Below are 22,340 nucleotides of genomic sequence, written 5' to 3' on the forward strand. Positions count from 1 at the left end.
TAGAATGTTTGTACTGAAAAAAACTTTAGGAGTCTTTTTTTTTTAAATCACAAAGAAATATCACAGACTTCTTCTTTCATGGATTTAATCTTAAGTTTTTATTCTCACCTAACGTCAAGTTCTATGACAGGTAGTAATTTGTAATTTTGTTTGAGTCACACATTTCACTGTATACACTTAAAGGCTGGTTGGTGTTTCTAAAAGAATAACTAAGTAAAAATAATTCCTTCCAATGTGACATTTGTATCTTTTTCAGCTCATCCTTGAATATAGGATAACTTTCATGTAATACATGAAGCACAAGTTGTTTTTTTTTTTAATTCTTAAATCATACTCCATCTTTTTGGTTTTTTTTAGATGGGAAATAATATATGACAGTAGAATTTGAAAATGTGCACCTCCACAAAGAAAGGTCCCTGAAATGCCCTTCACAAAAAGGTCAAGAGGTTTAATGTGACTTTCAAGGGAATACAGGGTTTTAGAACTATCTGCCTGTCATCAGAATCTAAAGAGATATTCAGCAGGCAGAATTGACAATTCTAAGACTCAAATTTAAATTGTCCTAATAAATTCTAGTATGACACTTAATTAAATCAAAGTTGATGTATATCATATCCCTACTCACTAGAAAATAAGACAAAAACAAAAACAAAATACAATACACTCTATTTGCCTTTTATATACTAATATGATTATACCATACTCAGTTCACCTAAATTCTCTTAAAGTGAAATTCAGAACTGAAATAGCTCTTTGTACAAATAGTTTGCTAGAGCAGAGACTGGAAGAAGCATTGTTTGCAATACACAACTGTAGTAACTGTAGCCCTATCTTGTTAAGTGCTACCTTCTTGTATCTGAGTCTAGAGAAAGACTCTGAGTCATTTCACCCACATACCTTGGTTTCATCTTCAAACAAATGAACAATCAAATACTTGCAAATACATTTATATCCATAGCCCACTGCCCAGACATACAGAGAAAAACATGAATAAAAATGGATTTATAAAACATAAGAAACTATTATACACTGTAGGCTATGATTACCTGGAGGTAGGAATTGCAGTTGATTATTAGCTAATCGAAGATGACGTAAAGCTCTCAGACGACCAATTTCTGGGCAAACAATTTCTAAGGCATTGTCACTAAGATCCAGATACTGGAGTTTTACAAGGGACCCAATAGCTTCAAATAGAAGAGAAGGGGAAAAGCAAAGTGAGTTTGACTCAAGTTTTATAGCAAATCTTTAATGAATGTGTTTCAATCTAAAATATTTTAATGCTTAATACCCCTTCCCCTGTCACAGTTGTTCACAAAATAGTAAAAAATCATACTAATTTTTATGTAAATGATAAGTATTTCTACCTAGAGATAAAATATAATGTTTAAAAAGAAAGCAAATAAAAACATTAAAAAAGTGTAAAAAACTGCTTAAATAAATGATTCAAGAATTAATAAACAAAAGTAATCTAACCAAAATTCTTAACCTGATTTATTAGGTTTAGAATTCATTTTATTTTTAACCTATTAGCAACTTATCTCATAATGATTTACTTAGGCACTTTAACAATTTTAGACTTTTAATTTATTTAATCATAATTCTTAACTGGTATTTTTAGAGAAAAAATTTTTGAAACTAATACATTAAAGTGCTTTATAATTAAAATTCTCTAATACACCAAACAAGATAAGTTTAAAGAGATAATCTGTTCTACTTATAAAGCAAAGCTTTAACTGTATCATCTTCTAACTAAAAATTCTAGGTGTGCTTACCTTCTGGAACCACTACTATGTTATTTGAGTGAAGGTACCTAGGGCAAAAAGGAGGAAAAAAGAAAGAAAAACAGTGTTATTATTCAGTAATTTTGCCAGGTAAACAGTTAATAAAAGGCTCACTAGAGATTTATCAAATGTAAATGAGCCAAAACTTTCTTTCTCACCCTACTCTAATGTGTAACCACAAAATACATTTTTATCACAGCCAATCAATTATACTTTGAGTGTAATGTTATGCTAGAATTGCATATTAAATGCATGTACTGATTTAATTATTTTAAAATAAAAACTTGAGTAATAAATTATTTCCAACCTCATAAAACAAATTATTAGTTTCTCTAGTTCACCTTATGTTATTCAGATTTTCAGAAATATATTATGTAAAAAAATTCAACCTTCTATTATTCAAGGGAGACACAACTTTTAGTTTCTAAAGGATAACATTGGAAAACAGATATTTCTAGCTAACATGCTGAGAAACAAGAATAGAGATTAAATATTCATCATTTAAAGTATCCACAGAAATACTCAATTGTCAAGGCCAGAATTTACTACACGGCAAAAGGAATTTCAAAAACAAGAAATCAAATTCTTCTTTAAAAAAAAAAAAAAATGCCCAGACTTAACAAGTCTCAGCAAGTCTAGGTATTAACACTTTTCCCAATGAAATATCTTTAGCGCACTCTAGTGGAGACTCAAGCAACCAGCAGTAACCAGAACAAAACAACAGTGACTGCTAGAAATTAAGAATAACTTAAAAAAATAAATTTACAACTAGATTTTATAAACCTTATGCTCAGCCCTATCATTTTATTTACTGTACTTTAAAAATAAATCCTCATAAAGTATTATAAAATAGAATTTAAATTTTTCTTCTACATTTTGAAAGCCTAAAATTAAATGCTAAAAATGTCAATGAAATAGAATAAGAAATAATTTTCTGAATATTATTCTATGTTGGATTAAATCAACTGTAGACAGTATTAACCCACTAAGTCTAACACAATTTAAGCAAGTATGCTGTTCTATGATAAATTTCATTCCTTGCTTTATGTACATGAATTGATTATACATTCTATCTACACTGAGCTACATCCCTAGTCTTTAAAGTTCTTTTTTTATAGGTAGAGTTGAGACAAGTCATTTGTTGAAACAAGTTTTTCAGAGCAGTTTTCTGTTCTTACTAGGAACTCTGGCATTTATGAAACAAATGCAAGTGTGTATATTTTTGTCATTGTGTATGCACACTTATTCAGTCTTTGGACACAAAGAATTCTTAAAGTCATCTGATAAAGTAATTAGGAATTCCTTCCTGAAATCAATGTTTCAAGAAAACACAGAACAAGCCATATTGAAAGAAGCAAACAAAACTACCAATAAAGCATGCCAGAAAAAAGCAAAACAAAAAAAGAATATAAAATCTATATACCAAATAGTGTAAAATTCATAAAACCCACTACCCAATCAAAAAGTATTAGATGTGACAAGAATTAGGAAAATGTGACCCAAAAACAGAGGAAAAATAGTCAATACAAATAGGCCCAGTATGACAAATTATAAAATTAGAAAACAAGGACAGTAAAATAGCTATAATTACCATATTCAGGTATTTAAATGAAAACATGACATAGTGATAACTGTAAGATATAAATAAGAAATAAATAGAACTTCTAGAGATTAAAAATATAATAAAGTAAAAACATCACTGGGTGGATTAACTGAAAAAAAAAAATATGACTGACCCTGATATCAGAAAAATTCGATTTGTTCCAGTACACAGAAAGACAAAAATAAAAAAAACACAGTCTTAGAGAGAATGGAATATATTAAAAAGTTAACAAATACGTAATAGTCCCATAAATGGAGCAAAAAAATGGGTTTAGAACTAAATATCTAAAGAATTGATGTGAAAAATTGATGAAAACTATGAAGATATAAACTCAAAAATCACAATGAACCTAAAGGATAAGGAAAATAAAAACCACAAAATACATCAAAATTAAATGCCTGGAAAGCTAGTATAAAAAAAATAAAAACTCTTCAAAACAGCCCAAGGGGGAAGGGAGACACATTAAACTCAAAGGAACAAATACAAGAACAGTAGATATCTCCTCAGAAACTTTGCAAGCTAGAGAGAGGATAATGGAATAGAAGGTTTACAAAGGTTAGTAGAGGTAGCACAGAAGTGCTAAAATAAACAAAACAGTAATCTGGCAACTAAGAAGTCTAATCCTAAAAGACACATCATTTAAAAAATATAGAAGATGAATATACAACAAAAGAATGTAAGACTTTTACAGGGAAACGGGAAAAAATCAGTAAGACTTAGAGATAGATGAAGAATTCTTACATTGACACCAAAAGCATGATACTCAAAAGCAAAAACTGATAAACTGGAGTTCATCAAAATGTAAAATATTTACTACACAAAAGAAAATAAAAGAAGATGGAAAGACAAGCTATATACTGGAAGAAATATTTGTAAACAAAATACCAAAAAAAAAAACCTTAATTTTTAGACTATAGAGAGAACTTTTCAAACTCAAGAATAAAAAATAAAATTAAAGCAACCAATGCAGATACTTCACCAAAGATACCAATGTTGAATAAATATATGAAAAGATGTCAATATCATTGGCCAATAGAGAAATACAAATGAAAACCACAATGTGATAAATCACACATCTATTGAAATTACTTAAAATGAAAAATAGTAATAATACCAAAAGATGGTGAAATGTGCAGACAATGGAACAATCTTACATTGTTAGGGGAAATGTAAAATGGCACAGCTAAGCTGGAAAATTTTGGGGCAATTCTTGTAATACTAAAAACTGAGCAAAAGTGGAAGAGGAAAAAACCTCCAAAAATTATCTTTTCCATAAAACCAATGAGAATACTCGCAAAATGTTTTAGAAGTTATATATACAGGGATGTGGAAATGAACCCAAGACTTGTGGTAATATAGAGCTAACATGTACGTAAGGGGGAAAAAATGACAAGAATGTCTGTAAGAATAGTGGGCCATGAGCTTTGTAGTGTTTTAACTAACAATATTCCTTTCTCCCATTCTCCAGCTCTGCAGAAACCTGGAAAACCAAGAGTCCACAACTAAATTGAATAGTAGTGCCCTGGGCTAGAACCAAATTGGAGCCCTTTTAAAGTCTCATTCCCTGGAAACTGTCATTATTCAACTTGTCTTAGAGTTCCCCAGAAGACTCTACTTATAAAGCTGTCTATTTATCTTACAAGGAACTAGCCTTGAACAAAATCCCTACCTCAAGTGTTGTAAATTGAAATAAATGACAGATGATTATTTAACTTTACAGATGAAACAAATAATAGACAAACCAAAACCCTTAAAAAGAAAAGCTGTCCAGAGGAGCTTTTAAAAGCCTGGCTATTCCTGGGAATCTAGAAAATCACAGGCATACATGGAGTTGTACACAGGCCATAGCTCTACAAATGCTCAGGTAGGAACTGTTGAGGTCTTACTCTTTTACCTCAGCTGAATTGGAAGTGAAGGCAACAAGTGAAGAGTTGTCTGCTATCAACTGCAGACAACTGAAAGGTGAATGCATGTCACAACACTCATACAAAGTCCCTCAGTAAAGACAAGTGGACTTAAGAGATTCAGTCAGTTAAGGAGTCTCTGCCTAATCATTAGCTGACCACTAATGGTCTTAGAATAGGTCTTCTTAGAATAGGCCTAGAGTAATTTCAAATTAGTTGTTAGTGATTAGAAAGAGGCCACTAAGATTACTGACCAATTATTTAAAAGGGTGGGGGGATAAAAGGAGAGAACTCTTGCCAACTCATTCTATGAGGCCAATAACACAGTGATACCAAATCCAGGCAGAGATATCATTAAAAAAAAAAAAGACTACAGAGGAATATATTCCTTATAAAGACAGCTTCAGAATTCCACAACAAAATACTAACAAACCAGAACGCATAAATTAACGCATAAAAGTTAATTCCACAACAAAAAACTACCAAATCCAGAACGCATAAAAGGGATTATACTCCAAGACCAAATGGGATTTACCCCAACAATACAAGGTTGGTTCAATGCACAAGTATTGATCAATATAATATGCCATATTAGTAGAATAAAGAATAAAAACTACATGATCATCTCAATAGATGAGGGAGAAAGAAAAAAGCAAACTACAAAGTCAAACATCCTTTTAAGTTAAAAAAATAATAAGAAGGGAACTTTCTCAACTTTAGAATACCTATGAAAAACAGTTAATATTACACTTAATGGGAACAAAACAAAAAAACCAAAAACATGAAAGATTTTCTCTGAGATCAAAGTACCTGCTCTCTTCATTTCTTTTCAACATTCTAAGTTCTAGCCAGGGCAATTAATCAATAAAATAAAAAGGCATATACAGATTGGAAAGGAAGAAGTAAAGATACCTTTATTGGCAAAAAAAAACCCATGATCTTTGTAAACAAAAATCCTAAAAAACAGACACACACACACACACACACACACACACACACACACAACTAGAATTAATAAATGAATTCAACAAGGTTGCAGAACATAAGATTAACATACAAAATTCTGTAGTACATTTTTATATACCAGGCAATGAACAATTCTACATTGTAATTAAAAAGAAAATTCCATTTACAACAGCATCACAAAGAATACATACATGGAATAACTGATAATCAGTTTCTTTCAGGGTAATGAAAATGTTCTGGAATTACACAATAGTAATGGTTGCACAACCTTGTGAATACAAATCACTGAGGTCATATACTTTAAAAGGGTGAACTGTATCTCAATAAAAAGAAATGAAATATGCAATTACCACATGACTCAGCAATTGCAATCTTATCCATTTAACCCAGAGAAATTAAAACTTATTTACAAAACAGCAAGTACACAAATGTTCACAGCAGCTTTATTCACAATAGCCTCAAACTGCAAAAATGTCTTTCAATGGGTGAAGATATCATATTCATATCATGAAATATAACTCAGCAATAAAAAGGAATAAATTGTTAACATATGTAGCAACTTGGATGAATCCCTTATGCTGAATGAAAAAAAAAGTTAATCCCCAAAGATTATATACTGTCTAATTCCATTTATATAACATTCTTAAAATGAAAAAATCATAGGGAGATGGAGAATAGATTAAATTTCTGCCAGGGTAGGTTTTTTGGGGGGATGGGGGTGGGAGAATGTTTGATTCTAAAAGTATAGCTCAAGTGATCCTAACATTGATAAAAGTATTCTCTACCTTGACTATCAGAATGATTACACAAATATATACTGATAAAGGTGGTAAAAATAAACATCAAGAAAACTCCACATAATTAAATATACACTCACAAATGAGTACATTAAAAACTGATGAAACAGAATAAAGTGGTGGATTGTACCAATGTCAATTTCCTGGTAGTGATCTTGTACTATAGTAAGGCAATAAGACAATAACATAGGGGAAAAGTGGAAGAGTACAGAATGTTTCTGTATTATTTCTTACAACTACATGTAAACCTACCATCATCTTACAGTAAAACTTAAAAAAAAAAAAAAGGAAATAAAGACTTTTTTCAAGCAAGCCAAATCTGAGAGAATAATATAGGAGTAAATACATGACTTTTTCACTTTAATTTCCTTAAACTGATCATTTAAATTAAAAATTATAATAATGTGTTTTACCAGTTATCAGTTTACTATCTCTCAAGTCCTGATTTAACTTCTTTGCTGTCTTTTTTGATCCTAGCGCTGAATTTGTCAACACTTCTCCTTTGCCAGTTAGACTAATGTCAGGCTTTCTCAAGAGGAGGCTAAAGTGACTCCACAAGTCAAGCAAGAAGTCACCCCCATTCTAGCTCCCCTCCCATTTTTAATTTAGGACAAAAGCCAGATCCAAGTGGTGCTCTCCTCCCCTGTTAGACAACCTCAAGTCACATGTTCAAATTATGCTCTCTCCACCTAAAAGCCATTTTTGCAGCAGTTCTGGTGCAGCCTCAGGCCACTGCCACTCTGAGGCTCCTTCTGTAGTAGCTCTGCCACACTCTCTGCCAGCCTGCTACTACAGACCAGTTCCAGACTGCCTGCAACAGTGAGCCATTATAACAGACCAGGTCTGGGTTAAGCCATCTGCTGAGTCTCTTCCACAACAGCAGGCTGTTGTTCTTGAGGCAGCCCTGCCATCTATAAAGAGCTCTTAATTCTTAACCCGGGGGTTGCTTCTCTCCTAACAGTCTTTATTACTTCTGTCTACCCCTCAGCCCAGAGGCAGTAGCTGCTTATTTGTATTAAATCCAGTCTCCACAGAGTCTTCCTTAACTTTCTTTAGTACTTAATAACATTTTGCTACTTTAAAATATCTTTATATTGATTTTCCTTATTTAAATTAGGGGTGTGGTTTCTGTCTCCTAACTGGACCCTGACTAACACACACACGCACACACAAATACACACACACACACATACAACAGCACAAAGAATGGGAAAAATGATCTAGAAGTACTAACGTAAACATCCATATATTACATGTGCATTTAAAGTGGTAATGATATCACATGAAGACAGATTATGTTAGGAAATAGATGTATATCATAAACTTTACAACAATAAAATGAGGTAGAGTTAATGGGCCAATATTGGTACTAAGATGGAATCCTAAACACTAGAATAATTAAAACAAAGGAAAGAAAGGAGGGGAAAAATAACAAAAGACAGGTGAAGCAAATAGTAAATAAGATGGTAGACTTAAAACTTAATCAAATCAACAATCACATTAAATGTAAAAGGTCTAAACATGGCATAAAAAGGCCTTGATTATCGAACTGTGCAAAAATGAAAGAACCAACTAGAGTTGATTTTAAAAACTCCACTTTAATTATAAAGAAACAGGTTAAAATAAAAGAATGTGAGTTTCAATTCCAGTATAGCAGAATAAGCTCCCACTGGACTGATATTCTGTCAGGTAATAACTAAAACACAAAGGATCACACACACACACACACACACACACACACACACACACACACCACAATCCTAAGGCACTGTATAGTAAACAAAAACAAGCCAATTCTATAGGAAAATCAAAACTTAAATGCTAGAATAGTACTGGGAGAGTTTAAGTTCTTTCTTTTCTTTCTCCCCACCCCTATTTTTTTAAAGACCATTTAGTCTAGGGAGGGTATAGTTATCATGCAAAATGGCTAAAGGCATATCTAGAAACTGCTGGAAACCAAGGGAAAAAAAATCTTGAAAGCAGCCAGAAAAAAAAATTTAAAAAGACATATTATATATATATATATATACACACACACACACACACACACACACATACATACATGTGTGTGTGTGTGGGGGGGGGGGAGAGGGAAGGATTAGAATACTACTGTCATCTCATGAGAATCTAAAAAACAGTCAAAATACTTTTAAAGAACTCAAAGAAAAGTGCTGTTGAGCTAAAATTTGACAGTCATTGTATATATAACAGCTTGAGATATAATGTTCCAATCTTTCTATTCATGATTGTTTCACCTTATTGTGTGTAAAATCCATGAGGATTTTTCTTTAAAGTCTGAAAAAGTCTTTAACAAATTTCCACAGTCATTACAAGTAAAATTCTTTGCTAGGAATTAATAGTTGGTAGGCAGCTCAAAGATAGCCTAAGTTGATCTCTACTAGCTGGCATTCAAGTCCTATGCAACAGCCTCCACTCAAGTGTGGGGCAGACCCAGTAACTCACTTCTCCTGGACAACATAAGAAGAGTAATGAAATGTTACATCCAAGATTAGTTAGAAAGAGATTATTGCTTCCGTCTTCCATTCTCTCTCTCTTGCCCTTTTGCTTGCCTGCTCTAATGGAAACTAGTTGCAAGGCTGTGAACTATGGAGAGGACAAGTGGTAAGGAACTGAGATCTTCCTCTGACCAATCAACAATCAGTAAGAAACTGAGTCCTTCAGTCCAGTAGTCTCCAAGGAATTGAATCCTGGCAACAACCTCCAGAGTGAAAGCAGAAGAGGATCCTTCTTCAGATGAGAACATAGCCCTGGCCAACAATTTTGACTGAAGCCTTGTGGGAGACTTTAAAGCAAATGCATCCAGCTATGCTTAGGCTCAGATTTTAGAGTTTTAGAAAATACAAGATAATAAATGTTTATTCTTTGAAGGCACTATTTGTGGAGATAATTTGTTAAGCAGCAATAGATAATACAGGTAGATAGACACTGGCTTAACACAATACACTACCAAAAATCATACCAAATAAAGAAGAGAACAAGAAAAGGAAATGCAAACCCTCCTACATCAAGGAAGAAGATAGTTAGAAAGAAAAATAAATAGAAGATCTAAGTTTATCTTCCTTAATATAATAAGTTAGCTGATACTTAAAGTTGATGCATTAAAAAACAAAGGTGTAAACATGTTATTTAGCATTATGGAGTTAACCATCAAAAGAACTAAAACTAATGAAGTGTGGGAAAGAGACCTTCAATGTCTATTTTAAACATTTCATACACCCAATGCTTATATCAATTACCACATATAGTAGTAGTAATAATAGATTTTTCCAATTACATGGGCTATCCAGAAGGATTCTGTTCCAATACATTGTATCCAGAAAAAGAAAAATGTATCATTCATCACCTTCACTTCCTGAGGTAAGATATTTAAAACACAACTTCAAATTGTAAAAAATAATTCAAAATACTATTTGGCCTAGCAGAACCACAGGTTTACCTATAGGAGCATCATGATAATGATATTAAAAAAATAACAAATTAATACATTAAAATGATATATCCTCTTAACTCAAATGACTTAAAATTATTTCCATTTGTTTTTTTAAAAAATTTGAGTAAACAGACTCACAGTTCCACAAGGTTTGGAAGCTTCTGAGCAAGGTTTTCTGGCTGAAAATTAAAAACTTAGAATTAAATTTTATTTTTGAAAAATGCATAAACATTTGTAATTAGTTTAAACACAAAGTACCAACTTGTTGAGGGGTGTAAACTTGGAGAGAATTTGAAAAATAATAAATCAGCAGGTCTGGGTTTCATGCTTACATAGACCATAATACAATTTATAAACTTGAACACTTAAAATCAATGTCCTTTAGAGAAACCAGAACCGCACATCCCATGGTCATGGAAGAAACAAAAATGTGCTTAAGAGACACAGACAGAAGGAAGAACACCATGTGATAGCAGCCAGAAACTGGAATGATGCAGCTTAAGCCAGGAGCCAAAGATGGCAGTCTGCCCCTGAGGCTGGGAGAATGGCATGGAATAGATTCTCCCTCAGAGTCCCTGCGCCCAAAACAAGTGTTACCTCTAGTTATCATGCCTTTGTCATGGCAGCCTGGGAAAGTACTGTACCACTCAAACTCCCAAGTCATGCCCCAAAAGAAAAAGAAAGAAGAATTTCCAGGGTCCCCAGGTACTAAGACCAAACAAGGCTCAGAATAAACAGAAGGAAGCTCACGTAGTCCAACAGAATGTAAGACCTGACCATAGGTCCTGAGATCAGAGAGGAGGTGAGGTGTGGTGTGGCAGGGAGAGGAAAGTGGCCATCAGGAGAAGTGCCTTTCCCTGGCAAGAATCCTAGAACAATGCCACTCAAAGGTTAAGAGCAGGCTTCTCTCTGCTGGAAGCTGTGGGTAAGGGGAAGGCTGAAAGCTAGCCTCCACACAGGGGTGCGTGTCAGTGTGAGAGCGCACCAGACACACACAGTTCAAATCTGTATGCACACAGAGATCTAAGATACAAATTGTTAAGATTTAAGGAGCACACAAAGTCAAGAAAAAATTTTTTTTCTCATTCTACATTCAAACATAACTGTAGCTATCAATGACAAAGAATCAGGAATGTCCTTTTAGAAGAAATTAGATCTGACTTGAATTCTGAAAGATAAATGAAAATTATAACAGGCTGATAAAAAGTGGAGAGGAGTGTAGTTCTGGCTACCCTTCTAAGCATAGGAGGTAACAGGAAAAAGGGGTCTTCAGAGAAGGTTCATTTAGGAAATTACAGGTATAATCTTTTCTGTTGTAACTCCATGATAGCAGTCCTAAAGAAATAAAAATTTTTCAAAAATCCTAGTACAAATCAATCATGTCAGTAGAAAACCTGGTCCCCACTTGTAAGGGGGACTAGAAAGCTTTACATTTGTAATTACAAAATAATTTTTCATACAGAAACTTAGTAACAGTGATTATCATCAGGAAAAGGACTAGGATTGCTATTCTCTATCTCCTTATTTCAATGTTTAACAATAAACAGAAAAATTTAAAAGATTAAATTAAGCAGGAATGTTAAAAAAGCTAAAATTAAATTTTAATATGCATGCACAATATAAACTGTAACTATTTGCCTAATTAACCATACTGTGCACAATTTGAGATCTAAACACTCAACAGGTCAAATCTCATTAGTTTACAGTATTTTAGTCATTGGATATGAAGATGCATAATGGTTTTGCAGAGAATGGCAAGGAATGGATTATTAAGGGCTAGTATTTTATACTAAGGAACAACTTTCTTAATCCTAAATACCATGGAAATGCACTGGTTTATTTTAGACAAAGCAATGATACTGTTCATTTCATAGTGGCATATAGATGTATTTACCAATAGTATCCCAAGCTACTTACATACTTCCTTGCCCTTTTCTGATAAGAAAATCTCACTTAATATGAATGTTCTTATGAAGTATTTATGGGGCATCCACTCTTGACAGAATCACTTTAGTTTTAAAATGATGTAAGCTGTGGGGCTGGGGTTGTGGCTCAGTGGTAGAGCACTTGCCTAGCATGTGTAAAGAACTGGGTTCAATTCTCAGCACATAAATAAATAAAATAAAGGCCCATTGACAACTAAAAAATATTTTTAAGAATAAAATGATGTAAGCTGTGATTCTTTTTCCTCCCATGTTTTGATATTAACACATGTAATAAAGTCCTTCAAAACATCTTTCCTCAGATGTTATGAATTTCTCCAAAATCCCCGGAATGTTTCTTTTAATATTTGTATTTCTTCTAGTAAGGAAAATATACATTTTTATTTATGGGCTTCCATACAAAGTATCCTAGGAAAACTAGAGAAATATTGGGGGGAGGAGCTAAATATAACTACTCCTATAAAAAGAAAGACTTGGGCACAAAAGAAATGCTGTTAGACCCTCACCTAGTTTCATCTGCTACAATACAATACCAATATTGTATCTGGCTAACACACCACTCCCAATCATTCTTTCTGGATGCCTATTTGGTTTCATCAGATAGCATTCTGATATGTCCAAAATAAACTCATTAGGAGTTATAGGTGTGTATACACAATTAAGGACTGAAATAATGCTTCTGAAATAACGATGCCAGCAGAGCATCACTATGTCTTTAATAATAAGCACACTGTGTTTTTATTTAAAAATAAGCACAGTGACCTTGAGAAAACTGCAGTTCATTAGAATACTGCCTCTTAAACATACAATAAATAAATGAATCATTTATGAATAGATGTTTAAAAAGCCTGGCAAATGAGCAGCCCATGGCCCAGGCTGTGGTTGACACCTATTGGTGTTCTAAAATATCATTACCTGCTTTCTTTAAAAAAAAAAAAACACTTTATTTTATTTACACATTTATTTATTTTTATGTGGTGCTGAGGATCAAATCCAGTGCCTCACATGTGCTAGGCAAGCACTCTATCACTAAGCCATAATCCCAGCCCTTATTGTCTACCTTCACATATGCTTTTCTTTTAAAGTAATGTAGTTCAAAAATACATGGGAAATTCCACATACTTTTTAATTTTTATACTTCTATAGTTTAGGTACAGTGAGTAAGAGATTTTGCCACCGTAAGTTCATGTCACAATGTTTGTTGCTGTGCAGGTGACTGAAACCTAATGTTAGGTTATGATTGGCACACAAGCTAGTGCCTTCTAATTCACAAGGTTTATAAGCTATTTGTACACGTTTTTAAATTTAAGATTCTGATAAAAGCAATAATTTTAAAGTATTCTCAAATATGTTCTTACTATTTTTCCTTCTTTTTCACAACTTTGACATAGAACTAAGTTTTAACAAATAACCTGCACTCAAATTCCTGGAGCATAAATATCTTTTACAAAACTACTTGAGGGCTGAGGTAGAATATTTCCCTAGCATGAGTGAGGCACTGGGTTCGATCCTCAGCACTACATAACAATAAAATATATTGTGTCCACCTATAACTAAAAAATAAATGTTAAAGAAAACTATTTGAAATTTGTTTTTCTAAATTAAGCCAAAGATTCTTTTCATTAAATCCCACTAACATTATCACTTAACAAAACAGTTTGTCTTTATAAATAATGCAAAAGTAAACTTTAGCAAGCAGTTAAAATTTACCTCAAATTTTGAATCAATGCTTAACCATATACTTTCAAACTCCCCTTAACTGGGAATGCTTTTGAAATTTTGTATCTTGGAACAAATACTTGCTATACTATGCAAACAACAACATATTTCATGATGTTCTCAGGTAGGCACTGAGCACCACCTACTTCCTGTTCCTCTCTAGGAAACCTGGTAGGACTGTACTTCTCTCTTCAAATTGGTAACAGTTAAGTGACTTGTTTTGGTCAGTGAAATTAAGTTCAAGTGAAAGCTTTAAAGAGTTAGAGTGTAAAAGACCTTACCACTGTGATTTCAGATGGCAGAAGCTTTGCCAGGCTTCATCCCCACAGAAGGATACCATAAACCAGAGACAGCAGTGAAGCAGAGACAGCAAACTGAGACAGTATTGAAGTAAGCAAGAAATAATCGTGCTGTAATAAGCCACTAGGGCTCCAGGTTCAGCAAAACCTGCTCCATCCTACCTGTAACAGCACATTTCAAAGAAGTCACAAAATAAATGTAATTTGGTTCTTGTAGCATTCAAAAAAAGTAGAATCAAGTAGAATGAATTTGATTGCCTAACTCACATATGCATACACAATAATTAACTCAAAATGGATTAAGAATCTAAATTTAAGAGCTAAAATCATAGCTCATAGAATAAAACATAGGAATAAATCCCTTTGACCTTGGATCTGGCAATGAATTCATAGATATTACACCAAAACCATGAGCAACAATAGGAAAAACAGGTAAACTGGACTTCATAAAAAATTAAAAACTTTTATATGTTAAAGGACATTACAAGAAGTTAGAAAACAACCAATAGCAGGGCTGGCGGTAGAGCTTAGTAGTAAAGCACTTGTCTACCATGTGTGAGGCCATGGATTCAATACCCAGCACTGTTTAAAAAAAAAAAAGAAAGAAAGAATGAATGAATGAATGAAAACCTATGGAATGGGAGAAAACATTTTAAAATCATATGTCTGGTAAGGGTTCAGCATCCAGAATACAAAATAAATTCTTATAACTCAATAACAAAACAAAACACAACTCAAAAGAAAAAAAAAATGGGCAAAGGAGGGCTGGGGTTGTGGCTCAGCGGGGCCCTGAGTTCAATCCTCAGCACCACATAAAAATAAATAAATATATACATAAATATATATATATACATATATATATATATATATATATATGTATATATATATATTTTAATGGGCAAAGGATATAAACAGACATTTCTACAAAGAAAATATCACCTATAGCTTGGATCTTAAATGTTCCCCAAAGGTCCACAGGTTAATAGCTTGGTGCCACTGAAGATGGTGGAAGGTTTAAGAGGTGGGGCCTAATGGGAGGTCTTAAGGGCTCTGAGGATACGAGCAGGGATTATGGAAACCTGGTCACCTCCTTGCTCTCTCTGGCTTTCTACTCATGAGGGGAATTTTGTTCTACCATGTACTCCCCACCACTGCTTTTGGTCCAAAAGGAATAGATCTGCTCAATCATGAATTTGAATCTTTAAAATGATGGGCAAAATAAACCTTTTCCCTGTGTAATTTGATTATCTCAGGTATTTGTTATAATGATGGAAAGCTGACAACACAACATACAAATGGCCAACAAGCATATAAAATGACGCTCAATATATATAAAGTAGGTACTGCTTTATACCTACTAAATTAGCTATAACAAAAAAAATGGAAAATATCAAGTGTTGGCAAGGATGTAAAGAAATCAGAACCCTTATACATTGCTGGTGGTAATGTAAAATGACTCAGCCATTATAGGAAATAGTTTTGCAGTTCCTCAAAAAGTTCAATGCATAATTATATGACTCCACAATTCTGCTCCTACATAAATATCTAAAAGAATTGAAAACAGGTCCTCAAACATGTATACTCATGTTCACAGTGGCACGATTTACAATAGCCAAAAGATGGAAACAATTTAAATATCCACCAGTGAATTAATGGATAAACAAATGGTGGTATATCCACACAATGGAATCTTACTGAGCCATAAAAATGAATGAACTGTACTGACATATGGTATGACTTGGCTGAATCTGGAAAACATTTTCAGAGTGAAAGAAACCAGATACAAAGGGTCACATGTTATATGATCCCATGTAATATGAACTATCCAGAATAGGTCAATCCCTATCAAGATAGAACAAATTGGTGGTTATTAGGACTGAAGTGGGTGTTAGGGAAAGAAGGGGAAAGTAGATAAACTAATTAATGAGTAAATGTTTTATTTTGAAGTGATGGAAATGCTTGGAAATAGACAAAGGTGGTAGCACAACCTGTGAATGTACTAAATGCTACTGAATGGTTCACTTAAGATGATTAATTTTGTTACCAATTTCACTTCAGTAAAATTATTTCTAATTAAAAGCAAGGTAATGAAGTTTTGGTAAAGGAAAAAAAACACCTCATTCAAGATACTCTTAATGAGCTTTCTAGTTGGGTCAATAGTTGGATGTCATTGCTTCTGAGCCAGTACACCACACAAGTTAAACACCCTGTATCTACACAAAAACAACTGTGGTAGGCTTCTTTTCCTGCCAGCAACATTTGCCCATTCCTCCTTCAGTAATTCTCTTTATTTCTATGTATGTAACAGAGCAGTCTATCAAAAAAAGAGCCAGAAACCCTAGCAGGCTAATGCAAGCAGAGAGAATTGGCACAACCTTTCTTCTGCAGTAGCATAAAAGCCCTCCAGTGTCCTAGCTACCATTTGCTCCCCCAAGTCCTTTGCCATTTATGCCTTTATCTCTTGGCTCATTCCCCATTAATTACTCATTTTCCCTTCCTTTATTTCTCCATTATGATAGAAATATTCTCTATTTATGCTTTCCAAAAATGGTAGCTACTAGCCCCAAGTGGCTATCAAGCACTTATAATGTAGTGACGTGACTGAGAAACTGAATTTTTATTATTACTTCCCACTAACTTAATAGTTACTCAAGTCTGATCAGTAACATATTAAAGAGTACAGATTTTTACCTTTATACTCATTACCAATTTTTCACTTAAACTCAGTTTTTAAAATGCAAAATTAAAAAAGGATAACTATTAAATTGTATGAATAATAAATTTTTATATATCATTTTCTTAGAAATAAATGAAGACTTTGAGACATTGTTTAACATTTATACAGACTTAAACTGGTATCCTGAGAAATGTAAATTAACCTAGCAATGGAGCTCAATGGTACAGCACTTGCTTAGCATTTTGTGTGTGTGTATGTGTGTGTGTATGTGTGTGTGTTGCTATAGGGGCTTGAACCTGGGGGCATTCTGCCAGTGAGCTACATTTTGAGAAAGGGTCTTACTAGGTTGCTGAGGCTGGCCTTAAATTTGTAATCCTCCTGCCTCAGCTTTCTGAGTTGTTGAGATTATGGGCATGGACTACTGTACTTGGTCACACTTGCCTAGCACATGATAGGCCCCGGGTTTACGCTCTATACCTGAAATGAAAAGCAAAGAGGATGAACAAATAAATGTAATTAAAAACTTTAAAAAATAAAACAAAAACTTTTAAATATCTTTAAATCTGCAAATATTTTAATGCCAAAAAATGGAAAACAAAATTCAAGTCTAATAATTTTTAACTTTGCAAAAATTTACAAAATCTATGCTCAAATTAAAAAAAAAATTAGTAGTAGATGAACATAACTTTATTTATTTATTTTTATGTGGTGCTTAGGATCGAATCCAGTGCCTCACATGTTTTAGGCAAGCGTCCTTCCACTGAGTGGCAACCCCCATACCCTATGCTCAATTTGTAAAGCATTGCATATACAGTACATTTACAAAAATGAAGGTGTATTCATTTGATAAAAATTTAGTTGCCACAAAAATTTCTCAAAAGAAAAAAAACAAGTATTAAAAATTGCTAATATTAACCTTTGAATATTTGCTTAAAAGTAAAAGTCAAATACATCATAAACAAAAGTTGAAGGTTAGAGAATCACTTGCCCTTATCTAGCTATTTTTAATTTTTTTAAAAAACTAGTTAACATACATGATTTTATAACTGGAACTTTCAAAACAGAAAAATACACAAAAAGCTGGGCACAATGGCACATGGTAATCCCAGTGGCTCAGGAGGCTGAGACAAGAGGATCCTGAGTTCAAAGGCAGCCAGGCAACAGTCAGGCATTAGCAACTCAGTGAGACCCAACTTCTAAATAAAATACAAAACAGGGCTGGGATGTGGCTCAGTGGTCAATCCTGAGTTCAATTCCCAGTACCAAAAAAAAAAAAAAAAAAACTCCACAAAAAGAACAGTAAACACTTATTTGCATAAAGTGAGATCAACTACCTTAAATTACATTTAGCCTGAATAATTTTATAAGCCTATGACAATTGTTTGTTTTTTGGGGGAGGGGGATGTGTCTAAGCTCAACATCTGATATTTTGAGCTCCTTACTTATATAAAAATAGTATTTGTTGCTGATTTAATAGGCCTAATATTTAGAAACTGGGTTTCACTTTTAGTGTATAGGTAACATGTTACAGTATAATGAATACTTAAAAATGAATTTAAGGGGCTGGGGATGTGGCTCAAGCGGTAGCATGCTCGCCTGGCATGTGCGGGGCGCTGGGTTTGATCTTCGACACACAATAAAAATAAAAATAAAGATGTTGTGTCCACCTAAAACTAAGAAATAAATATTAAAAATTCTCTCTCTCTAAAAAAAATAAAAATAAAAATAAATGAATTTAAAGTTGTGGGCATACACACAGAGTCATGAATTTTGAGTTTTGCATGCAATTAGCACATTTCAGGTGCATAAACAAATGGTCTGGTGGTATAAGGGACTACCTTGCCACCTCCTTATAAGTCCTCCCTCCTAACTCCAGATAAGAAACCACAAATCACAGAGTAGGTTAAGCCAGTTTCCCTATATTTTACCTAAGAAAGCATAGAATGATACAAGATATAAAATATTTCCATTAACTTAGACTTTTACTTCAAATTCTAGAGGTAAACTTCACAGAGGAAATTTCCCTTACCATTTAATATCTCATTGCTGCACAGGGAAGAAACATGGTTAAATTATAGCTGCATAGTGCTAGACTAGGAATAGGTCAACAACAATTACCTACAGAATTAAAATAAAAACCAGACTCATGGGATCACAAATGAAGATAAATTACTTTTGTTCTAAATAGATGACCCATCTATTAATCTCTTCTAAGTTTAGTTTCCTCAAAATATTCAAATATTGATAAAGCTCCGTCTAGCTTTAAAATTTATGAATCAAAAATAGAATTGTTATAGGTCAGATGTGCATTTTCCAGAAAAAAAAAGTGTTTTTCAATCATGACATGTAAGAGGTTTAGCTACAACTTTTTTTAACTATTCACAAGAAACCACTGTCAAACAATTAGTGATGAATAAAAACTTATAAATATGAAAATTCAAAGGGAAAAGAAGATTTGGTAACAAAACTTCATTTTCAGGCACATGTGTATTATCAAGACAGAACACTTTTGTAATGACTGCTTCCCAGAACTATACCACATGTTACACAAACACTGAAACAAAGAAACAATGAAAATTCACTATTTGACATACTTACCTATTTCCACATATTTAATGTAAAAAAAAAAAAGATACTTTTATACACAGCTAGCTCAAGAACAGAGTAATCGTGGTGCCCTAGCAAAACTGTTTTCTCCTCAAGCTAAGCTGTTTCAATGCTTATTTGATCCAGACTCCTAATTTGAATATCCAAAATCCTAAACACTTCAAAACCCAAAATGCTTGGAGCACAGACATGACATCACAGATGTGAAATTCCATACCTGAATTCATGTGACAGGTTGCGGTCAACATGCAGGCACACTAAAAATATTGCATAAAATTACCATTGAGCTACATGTATAAGATGTATATGAAACATAAATAAATGTTTTTTGTCTACCCTTGGGTGCCATCCCCCCAAAAACATCTCAATATGTATATGAAAATATTCCAAAATCCAAAAATTAAAAATCTGAAAATTCTTCCAATTCCAAGCATTTTGGATAAGAGACAGTGAACCTGTATTACCAAATTTAACAGAGAAAGAGAATGTAAGTTATGTGACTTCCCTAACCATTCTCACCCTCAACATAGCCACCAGCCTCAAAGACATCATTTATGTCAAAGTAGCATAAATGTAAGCCATCACCATTAGACCACTTAGACCCTTTGATTAACAAAATATGACAGCTGCATAAAATTTTTGTGGTACTATATTCCTAACATCTTACTTTAATTACTAATTATAAAAACAAGTATTTCTAGAAAAGACTATAAATCAAACATCATAATAGGGCCTTTCCCTTTAACTATAAAATATAAATAAGGCCCTGCTTCTTTCAACCCTTACTCCTACCTTCACACCCTTCACTTGTTCAGAGCTATAATCACTACTCAGTTTAATGTAACCCTTTTTTAATGCCTTATATATTCATAAGATAGGGATTAAATAATACTTGCTTAAAACAGGATCTGGCATTCAAGTGATGGCACTCAAGACTCAAGCGATGTTAGCTGCTACCATATTTCAAACAATACAATTTTGATGAACATTTAGGTTAAAACAATTCTTCCTATACAGTGCTGTGATGAACATCCTTGTTCACAGATGGGTTTGGTTTTTTTTTTGGGGGGGGGGAGGATGAGTAAATTCTTGCAAGTGAAAATGCTGATTCAAACACATACTCTCATAATATTTTACTAACAAGTTTCCACCAATCAACATAAATATCAAGTCAATTTTCACTCCAACAGTGTTTGACCATCATTGGTCTCCAATATTGGGTATTAATATAATCTTTAACACTAGGTATTAATGTTTTTACTTTTTGGCAATCCAATGGCTAAAAATGATCACTGATTTATCAGTTTTCTAATAGAAGTTGAATGTCTATTTATGTGGTTTTTTAACCTTTATTTATTTATTTTTATGTGGTGCTGAGGATCAAACCAAGTGCACCCCACATGCTAGACAAGTACTCTACCACTGTGCTACAACCCCAGTCCCCTTTCATGTGTGTTTTTTTTTTTTTTTACTGCCTATATTCTTTTATCATATGCCTGTCCCTAATTAGATGTGGAGAATAAAGAAACATTTTCTCTTGGGTCAACAAGAAAGAAAAAACATCTGTGCCTCAATCCCCAGCCCAATTCAGGAAAATGATTGACAGACCTCCTCCTCCCTTCAATCTCACTAGAATATAACTTTTAAGTTAAATTCTCTTGTTGCATAGAATAATTGCTTAATTAGAGAATCCAGCTGCTCTTGTTATTTAGCCCTAAGTCTGAACTTCCCTCTTTCATTAAAACTAAGATAACTTTTTGGTCCATTCATATGTACAAATGAAACTAGAAACTATATTCCAAATATTGTCCTCCCTCTTAAAAAGACCCTAGCTACTGATCTTGGCTCTATCTTGGCCCCCTCCACCTTGTATACCAGACCTGGTCACCATCAACAGAACATCATCACTCTCCATGATTAAAGTGCTCATAAGCAACCACAATATTCCAATCCTCAGCTGGCTCACAATATTCCAATCCTCAATCATGCAGAACATCTTTAACATCATGGGTCCTTTGGCTTCTCTCCATCCTCACCACTCCTTCCTTACTTTGCCTCCCAAACAGTTCAGATTTCACCTCCTACCATTTAAATACTCTCTTGCCAATATCCTAAACCTCTTAGTATCTCTGTACTTGTATTGCATCCACCCAGCAAAAATCTAAACCTGTATGAAATGTAGAAATCCCCTTACTCATACCTCAAACAGCTGACTAAAGCAAGAGAACACCCCCTATACAAGCAGATGGTTTGGTTCTACCATCAGCCATTTCACCAAATGCTTGCTAAACAAAGTGCAACAAGTCTATTACTTTTCTCTAGCTAACTGCCATGTAGACTTCAAAACAGTAATTTAAAATTTTATTCTCCACAAATCATGATCTTGAAAATTCCATGAGTAAGAATTTGTTCCATAATTTATCTATTGTCAGTGTCTTAAAAAGTGCTGGGTATACAAGAAGTACTGAATAAATCTATGTTAAATGAATGAATAATGCTCTACCTCCTAAGCTCCTGTTAAAGTCCCTTTTTAGTGTCATGCAAACGAAATATATGTTTAAAATCTTCTAACAATCCTGCTACAAAGAACTAA

The 22,340-nt window shown here is 33.4% G+C and overlaps 1 protein-coding gene across 3 annotated transcripts in view; it reads right to left on the reverse strand.

Moving 5' to 3' along the window:
• Positions 1 to 22,340, reverse strand: part of LRRC28 (leucine rich repeat containing 28) — a 135,036-nt gene that overhangs the window by 105,367 nt on the left and 7,329 nt on the right. For all 3 annotated transcript variants that reach the window (XM_081290749.1, XM_081290750.1, XM_081290748.1), the window contains exons 3-5: positions 10,641 to 10,681; positions 1,773 to 1,810; positions 1,047 to 1,184 (exon numbers count right to left, since the gene is read on the reverse strand). In XM_081290749.1, coding sequence (XP_081146875.1) covers positions 1,047 to 1,184; positions 1,773 to 1,810; positions 10,641 to 10,681 — 217 coding nt within the window. The remainder of the gene's footprint in view (positions 1 to 1,046; positions 1,185 to 1,772; positions 1,811 to 10,640; positions 10,682 to 22,340) is intronic.

Source organism: Spermophilus citellus (genome assembly GCF_964194105.1).
Source record: "Spermophilus citellus genome assembly, chromosome: 4".
NCBI classification, from domain to species: domain Eukaryota; kingdom Metazoa; phylum Chordata; class Mammalia; order Rodentia; family Sciuridae; genus Spermophilus; species Spermophilus citellus.